Below are 9068 nucleotides of genomic sequence, written 5' to 3'. Positions count from 1 at the left end.
CTAGACTGAGGAACAAAACGACAGCAACTTGTCTGTCCCCCTTCCCCCAATTCCCCAGCACTGTTCCCATCCCCCCATTCACTAATAAAAAAAAAAAAGTATGCACTCTTTAAAAAAAAAAAAAAAGAAACCATAGGACCAGTGTTCTAAGGAAGCCCCTAAAGAAACCCTGCCTTAGAGTATTGCTGAAAAAGGGGAACAACCCCTTGAGGACTATGGATTTTTTTTGCCTTTTTCCCCTTGATTCTTACTGAGTTTTTTTGTATGCCCTTGCCATATACAAGCTCTTTACAGCCATGGAGTGGGTTCTACTCTCTGATGAGCTGCCTGGCAAAATGGCAGGCCCGATATTGATTGGCACAAGTGCCTGAGAAAAGCCTAAATTCATTAAACAAAATCCATTTACTGAATACTTGCAGTGGGCTGGACACAGGGCATAGAGGTGAATAAAAAGGGTCTCCTGCTAAAGGAGTGCATGGCCTGGTTGGGAAGGTGGTGCAGTGGTGGAGGTGGCGATGACCATTTGTCATGGAGCAAGAGACTGCCTTACATGGAAGGTTGGAGCAAAGGACCCAAGAGTGTGTGGACACCTTACATGCTTGGTTTTCTGGGACAACCTTGCTTTCAAATTTCCTATTCCATTATCACGCGGTCTGTCTTTGTTTGGGGGAGAAAAACAGGCCCTACTCCAGGAGCTTCATACTAATAGGGCAGAGTTCAGACTAAATCCAGATGCTGGTTTCTGTTAAAAGCCCTTAGGATACTTTCTTTAGTTTAAGCTCGATTTCTAGAGCTGGTTCATCATAGTTGGACATGAGCCAGCCACCTACTTCAGCTTGCTGTCCCTGGGGCTCTGCTCTGAAATGTTATTTATAAGATGTTGAATATTGAGCATTATGAACACTCTAAAAAGAAGCATTTAATGGGACCTTGAAGTTTACAAGAATTTCCAGTAGTAATTCTGATGATTTTCACTCATTTATTTATGCTCCACATAAGCTCTATGGCCAAAGAGACCTTCCAAAAAGCCACTTATTAATGCAACTTGAAGTGAGACTCACTCAAGCTCTGTCCCCATGCTTAGCAGGCTGGCCAGAGGTGACCACAGGTTGCATTAAAAAACTAACAGACCCAGGAAGAACAGCCTTACTGCTGGATGTCATTGCTTTCCAGGGCAAAGACAGTATATATGAGTGGACCCACCTCTGCATGGAAAACCCCTTTTCACAGCTGTGTCAATTTTCCTTTACTGTTGTCAACACTAAAATGATCCAGACAGCCACTCTTTCCATGAATGACACTTCTGACTTCAGGCTTTTTAAAAGGTGAGAATAAAGAGCCCTGCAGATGCAGAATTCTTGGGGCTGGCGTATTATAACCAAAGTCTAGACGACAGTCACCAGTGTAAGTAACAGAGTGGATTCTCCGTGAAGCACGTACAGATTCATATTTACCAGATGCTACATTCCCCAACACAGAAATAGTTACATTAAGAAAAAAATGGCAAGAATAGGCTATATAGTATTTGTGAAGAATGAGTCCTGTCCTCCAACATGAATATTTAAAGACATAGTAGAATCACAGCTTTCAAACATCAGTCTAACAAGTATCAAAGATTTGCTCCTTTTGGGACACAGCCTAAATATAAATCTTAACAGCCTCCAACCCTGGGGCCTGCTGTTGCCACACTAGTTTTCCACTGTTTCTTTATAGTTAGTTCCATGCCATATATCTCTTACTAGGGCCATTTCACAGACAGAATGTTAGGCTTCAGGTTTAAAATTATACACACACTGCACATTTAAAACTCTATGATTCCGTCCCCTTTAGGCAGATGAGAAGTCTACTATTCCTAGAGTCATTAGGGATGTGGCCAGTGGCAGAAACAGAAAGAGGACTAGCCCTCTTCTCTTCATTTGGGCTTTTCCTGGTTCATGTTTTCCAATCCTTATCATCGAGTAGTTTAAAACAAAACCAAATGCTGGGCTGCTCCCTAGTGGGGTCTCCAAATGCCATGAGAGAGCATCTTTTGACAGCAAAACTACAGTGAGACGGATGCTGCTTTCCTTCCGAGAGGAGACACGTGTCAAACTCAGGAGGGCTTACTGGAGGCTCAGCCTTGCAACCTCCACACTAGCTCACACACAGCTCTGCTGCCAATTTTAAGTACGTTTTTGCACCAAGCTTTATGTGTGCCCGACAAGAGACAGTGCCCTTCACACCCCAGTAGCTGACACTCACAGAAAGGTATGGTTATTTTTTTCTTTTCCAGATAGACCCACAGGTCAAAGGATTTTATACATGGTCTAAAATGAATGACATGTGTGAAACACCCAGCTGTCCAGAGAAGCACCTCACCACCGCTCTCCAGCACGACTGTCTGTCAACTTGACAGAACTGCTCTATTAACTCCACAACGAGATGGCTCCAATTCAGGGTCACAAGACCTCCAGTTAGCAAGCCAGGGAGTGAGTCTGGAGAATACCATGATTACTGTTTTGTTCTGTGTGTGTGTGTGTGTGTGTGTGTGTGTGTGTGTTTGTAAAGCCAAACTAAGAAAGTCATTACAGAACTCTTGGGAAGCTGGGGTGCTGAATTTGGGAGAAGTGAGGTCTAACACTGTGACCTCAGACCTGTTTTGTGAATTTAAGAGACAGTCTTCAATAAAGCAATAGCCACAGGTAAATTTAAAAGTAAAGAACATACTTCAGGCCACACATGCTCCTGGCTGTTTAGAGCAGCAATTCATTCCAAAGCAAAATGTAAATCTGAAATGCAGAAACCAGACTCCCTCAAAGCACCCCACTGTCTTTACGTTTCTTCTCTTGCTCTGGTCATACATACTGTGCTGGTTTACTCTGGTGACTTTTCATTTTTAACTGAAGAAATATCTTCTCTATACTGCCTCCCCCAAAATGTTCTTAGAAAAAGGTGACTAAATGACCCTAAGGTTCCATTAGGATATAATAAAATGTGCTATCCCCAAAGTAGTTCTTTATAAAAATAATAATTCACTAATGTTTTAAAAACTTAAGTATTTAAATCTCCCTTAAAATATTTTTATACAACCTTTTAGAATTATACACACACACACACACACAAAGGTCTGCTATTCAACTCAACGGAAAACCTACACTGGAATAAGACAAAAATGGATAGTACATTTTCTTCTGAACTTACTTTCTTCAATGAACTAGAAAGTGGCCTCCTTACAACTATGCCAAAATTAAAACTTACTTGTGTCCTTAGAAGCCACAATTGCATTCCTCTTCTTAAAGGAAGACAAACTGTTTATTCTTCTAAAAGCCAAATATCTAAATTTCTCAAGGCAAGTCTCCACCAGTCTGACTTCTGGTATGATACTAAAGACACTGGCATGGAAGTGCGTCACCATATTTAGCTTCCATTACAGTCTTTTTACCATCTCAAGGGCTATTAAATGACTGAAAACAGATGTCTGAGTTCCATTAGGGGCCTGCTATGCTTGGGAAAGCTGAGAAGCTTTAGCATCACAACACTCTTGACATTCCCCTTTCTACAACTACTGATGAGCTGGAGTGAGCGCACCGTAGGAGACCCTTGTAATTTCTTCACCAGGGCAGAGGGTTAAACAAGGCTCAGGTTTTTATGCTTTGAATCCCATTTCTCTTTTACACCATTTAAAGAAGTGTAAGTAGCTTGCTGGGATTAAATAATAAAAAAAAGGAACAAGGGCATGAGAGCAGAGCCACTGAATACGAGAGAGTCTGGGGGTACAAACCTGTTAGCAGAAGACCCCAGTGCCTATTTTACTTCTTGAGGAGGAGAGTTCCACAGCAAGCTTATCTATTATGTGCTACTCTGGCTCCAGTTCAGAGCACTTTCCTTTTTTTTTTTTTTTAATATCTAGATAAAATTAGGAAGCACTATTATGGTTCAAGCCATTCAAAAACATGGATTCTGGGTCCAGCTGTGTGACCCTGGGTCTGGGCTCCCTGCTTACTCATCTGTCGGTCAGTGTGTTTACCTAATTACACTGTACAGATTTCACATACTTCAATGCATTTGATTCTTGTGATAACCCAGTGAAATAACAGGGGGTATTACCCTCATTTTATAAAACTGGAAATTGGGGCTCTGGGGCTAAGTGACACACTCTCAATAGAAGCCAGAAAGTAGAAGTGGGACCGAACACTCAACTTCTGATTCCAATAAAATGCTTTTCTTACTACATCATGTTGCGTGATCTTTCTGGTTCCAACAGTATTAAAATGCCACAATGTAAAAAATCTGTCACTGTGCACAACCCATGTCACTGTTTAGAACCTGACATCATTTATACACTGGGAACAAGAAACATATGAGTTAAGTGCTCTCACATAAAAACTTCTGTTTACAATTTAAATCTTTTGCTGTTCTGCTCTTTACTGGATACTGGATGCTAACTAATAAAGATGCTTAGTTCTACAGTGAAAAATCTAACAGAGCCTGCCTCTGCTGGAAACACTCATGTACGAAAGAGTCCAGAATACATATTCTACAATTACATTAGGAATGCCTGCAAATTGTTACTTTAGTAGAAAAAAAGATGAAGAAACCGTAACATCAAAGATCGACAATGACAGTGCTGGACCCGAGAGTCTAAGGAAGTCCTTTGGCTGGGTCCTTAACCTTGAAGTTTGTGTGACCTAAGGTCCCCTTTCCTCCCCTTCCCTCCTAGTCTCATCCACCCATCAAGTAGGGGAGCTTGTGTCACATGTCAGCAAGGGTGACTGGATACAAAGAAGAATGAAATCTCTGAATGTGTGTGTTCTTTTTACTGCCAATAAAATTCCTAAGCTGCCAGCAAGTTGTGGAGAGGGGTACTTGACAGCCCTATTTGTTTTGTAGGTAAAGCCTGGAGAGGAACTGGCTGGGAGCCATGTTACTGGCACCACTGCTCCATGGCTCTCAATTTCTCAATGTGGACTAAAGTTCAAAGTACAGACGAGACAGCTGCCACCCCCCCCAAGTCATCCCCACTTTGTTATGATTATGCCATAACATTGGGCACTGACCTGCTTTGCCCACTTCCCCTTTCCTCAGTGATCCTTCAGCCTGGCACCCAGCTCTGAGATGAGGCCTGCTTAGCACCAGTGAAGTTCCCCACGTTCAAACCAACAACGTTCTGTGTGGAGATGAGGGAATCAAAGTTAAAATCCAACCCATCAGCATCCATGAGTTCGCTACGAATAATGGACTCCATGTCACATTCCAAGCTCCCATTGAATATGTCCAGGTCCAGGTCGCTGGGGAACTTCTCGTGGCCCATGACGGAAAGGTTTGCACTCGTTGAGTACAAGGAGGAGCCTGAGAGAGAGTCCGAGAGGGTTTGCATAGACTGGCTGGCGGGAGACTGCTGCTGGTGTTTGGCTGACCCAAGGCTGCTGGAGTCGCTCAAGCCCATGTTGTTGACAGAATTCGACAAGGCACGGCTGCCACCGAGAGCGCCCTGGGTTTGGTGCTGGTGGTGGAGCAAGTTCTGATTGACCAAACTCCCCTGGGTAGGCTGGGCGGCAAAGGACATCATCGGGTCACTGCGAAGCATCACGCTGCGGCGGGAGTTCTGGGCAGACACAGCAGTGCTGGCCTGGGACATCAGGGGGTCCGACTGGGTCATCATGACGTCGCTGTGGCTGAGTGAGTCAGACGTGAGCAGGTCTTGGAGTGTCTGGGTGCCATAGTGTGCCATGGAAGAGAAGGTGGCTGGCTTGTTCTCTTGGATGGTCTGCATGGGAGACTGGCGCAGGGAATTCAGAGAGGAGGGTCCGAACACCGTGCTGTTGAAGGAGCTGGTGGGAGAGCCCAGGCTGGAGCCCTTGGTGGTGTACGGGAAGCTAGAGCTCCGCTGCATGAGCCCTCCTGCGGGGGATGGCTGGGACGATGGGAGAGTGATGTTATCCAGCAGGTCGTCCATGAGGTTGTCAGCCAGCCCATCGTTCAGATTCATGGTGCCGGCCATGTCGGTGAGCCGTGGCAGCTCCACGGTGCACGGCTTACTGACAGAGGGTGAGAGGCTGGCCGAACTGCTGTAGAGCATGGGGGAGAGCGGTGCGTCGTCATCCTGGACGTCGTCCAACTCTGTGCTTGCCAGGATGGGTGACAGGCGGCCGCTGACTGTGCTGGCATTGGAATTGGTGCGCGAGCGGAAGTCCGTCCACGCATCCAGCTCATCGCTGCTGCGCGACGTGGGGCTGCCGGGCCACTTGGAAAGCTGGGAGGGGCTGTCATCTGCTGACTCGGGAGCTGTCTGCAGGGCTGCCTTCTTCTTGGCTGCGCGGCTACGGCTCTTGGTATACTTGTTGCTGTTGTCCATGGAGACAGCCCGCCGTCGGGGCGCCTTCCCGCTCTTCCCTCCATCAGGATTGATGATCCACCAGGAGCTCTTGCCGGTCCCCTCATTCTGGACCCGCATGAACCGGCTGTGCAGCGAAAGGTTGTGCCGGATAGAATTCTGCAGAGAGAGAGGGGAAAATGCAGAATATGAGCCAGAATGGTCCAAACACTGGGCACCAAGAAGAAACAGTTAATCAGACTCATTTTGAAAGCCTGCTCAATTTCAAGGCTTAAAAAGAACAGACAAACACCTGCATGATACTCCTTGGCTTGGAACTAAATGACAACATTGTAAATGGCAAGGTTCATACTTAGGAGGTGGGAGATGGTTTCATGTCCAGGAGATGCTGGAAATGTATAAGCTCACTGACATTGTTTTCCCTCAATTCCTAAGTTTTGTCGTCCTTTCTGTAATTGTATTGTCTATACTAAAGTTCACATTTATAATTTATTACCACATCACTCTAAGCCTGCACTTAACGGTAATTAATCACTGGGGGTGGGGGGTGCTATTTTATTCTCTCATGGTCCCTTCCTCCTCTAGTGTAGAGGCAGCACCTACCTTTCCTTAACCACTTCTATGAAGTCAGAACTGGTGTGAATTTTTACCTATGACTCCATCACCTCCAGCCACAATTTCACACCTGACAGGCATAAGAAAAAACGGCAGCAGTAGGATTTGCTGAGTTGACAGAAGAAGTAGGCAAATCTCCCATTCAGAAAAATTCCAAATAACTTATACATAATATTGGGTTGTCAGAAAAGTCATGACGTATTTTTTCTATGTTTTTTGTTGCAAAAATGCATCATTGACTTTTCCGGCAACCTACTAGATACTTCGCCCTCGAGGCAATGTGGTCTGAACACAGTAACTTCCTTCGAAAGAGTACAGTATGGAAAGGGGTTAAAAAAAGTAACTTTACAATGGAGAAACCCAACAAATACTATCTCGGCCAGGTGATCGAGGGCAACATCAAAGGGGGTAAGTCATGCTGATAATATCTACTCTTGATATGATGTGACGAAAATGGCACCTTCCTCTGTGGTCTTCCTTCCAGAGCCCATCACCCCAGTCTAATCTTGAGGAACACATCAGAAAAATCCCAATTAAGGGACACTGAACAAATGCCTGTCCAGTATTCCTCAAAACTGTCAGAGCCATGAGGAACCATGTAACGTGGTCCTGGATGGGATGCTGGCACAGAAAAGGGACATTAGGTTAAAATGAAGGAAATCTAAATGACTCCTGGATTTTAGTTAATAATAATATATTGGTTAGTTGTATTCATTAGTTGTGACCAACGTACCAAACTAATATGTTAACAACAGAGCAAACTTGATTATGGGTATGTGAAAACTCTCTACTCTACCGAAAAACTGTTAGAACTGATAAATGAATTTGGTAAGGTAGCAGGATATAAAATTAATATTCAGAAATCAGTTGCATTTGTATACACCAATAATAAACTATCAGAAGAAGAAATCAGGAAGACAATCCCTTTTACAATTGCTTCAAAAACAATAAAATATCTAGAAATAAATTTAACCAAAGAAGTAAAAGACCTGAACTCAGAAAATTATAAGACACTGAAGAGAGAAATCAAAGAAGACACAAATAAATGGAAATACATACCATGTTCATGGATAGGAAGAATATAGTTAAAATGTCAATACTACTTAAGGCAATATATAGATTCAACGCAATTCCTATCAAACTACCAATGACATTTTTCTCAGAAATAGAACATATAATCCTAAAATTTATAAGGAACCATAAGAGACCCTGAAGAGCCACAGTAATCTTGAGAAATAAGAACAAAGTGGAGGTATCATGCTACCCAACATCAAATCATACTACAAGCCTATGGTAATCAAAACAGTATGGTACTGGCATAAAAACAGACACATAAACGAATGGAACAGAACAGAGAGCCCAGAAAGAAACCCATCCATATATGGTCATTTAATCTATGACAATGGAAGCAAGAATTTACATTGGAGTAAAGATAGTCTATTTAATAAATGGTGCTGAGAAAATTGGACTGACACGTGCAAAAAGAAAAAAGAAAATGGACCACCTACTTACACCATATATGAGAACAAATTCAAAATGGATTAAAGACTTAAATGTAAGACCTGAAACCATAAAACTCCTATTAGAAAAGATAGGGAGTAAATTTGCAGACATTACCCTCAGTAATGTTTTTACTGATATATCCTCTCGGGCAAGGGAAATAAAAGAAACAATAAACATATGGGATTACATCAAACTTAAAAGCTTTTTCACAGCAAAGGAAATTATCAATAAAACAAAAAGGCAGCGTACTGAATGGGAGAAGATATTTGCCAGTGATATATCTGATAAGGGGTTAATATCCAAAATTTATAAAACACTCATTCAACTCAACACCCAAAAAACAAACAACCCAATTAAAAAAATGGGCAGAGGATATGAAGAGGCATTTCTCTAAAGAGGACATACAGATGGCTAACAGGCATATGAAAAAATGTTCAACCTCACTAATCAGTAGAGAAATGCAAATAAAAACCACAATGAGATACCACCTCACTCCAGTCAGAATGGTTATCATCAATAAATCAACAAACAACAAGTGCTGGCAAGGTTGTGGAGAAAAGGGAACCCTGGTGCACTGTTGGTGGGACTGCAGACTGGTGCAGCCATTATGGAAATCAGTTTGGAGGAATCTCAAAAA

At 43.1% G+C, this 9068-nt stretch overlaps 1 protein-coding gene across 2 annotated transcripts in view; it reads right to left on the bottom strand.

The window, feature by feature from the left end:
• FOXO3 (forkhead box O3) overlaps window positions 1-9068 on the bottom strand; it is a 117818-nt gene that overhangs the window by 9725 nt on the left and 99025 nt on the right. For both annotated transcript variants that reach the window (XM_019658975.1, XM_019658974.1), the window contains exon 3: window positions 5037-6472. In XM_019658975.1, the coding sequence (XP_019514520.1) occupies window positions 5072-6472 (1401 nt within the window). In that variant the 3' untranslated portion in view covers window positions 5037-5071. The remainder of the gene's footprint in view (window positions 1-5036; window positions 6473-9068) is intronic.

Source organism: Hipposideros armiger, unplaced genomic scaffold (assembly GCF_001890085.2).
Source record: "Hipposideros armiger isolate ML-2016 unplaced genomic scaffold, ASM189008v1 scaffold_292, whole genome shotgun sequence".
Classification (NCBI taxonomy): Eukaryota; Metazoa; Chordata; class Mammalia; order Chiroptera; family Hipposideridae; genus Hipposideros; species Hipposideros armiger.
The sequence above is the reverse complement of the archived record's forward strand: the minus strand, read 5'-3'. Positions and strand labels throughout refer to the sequence as shown.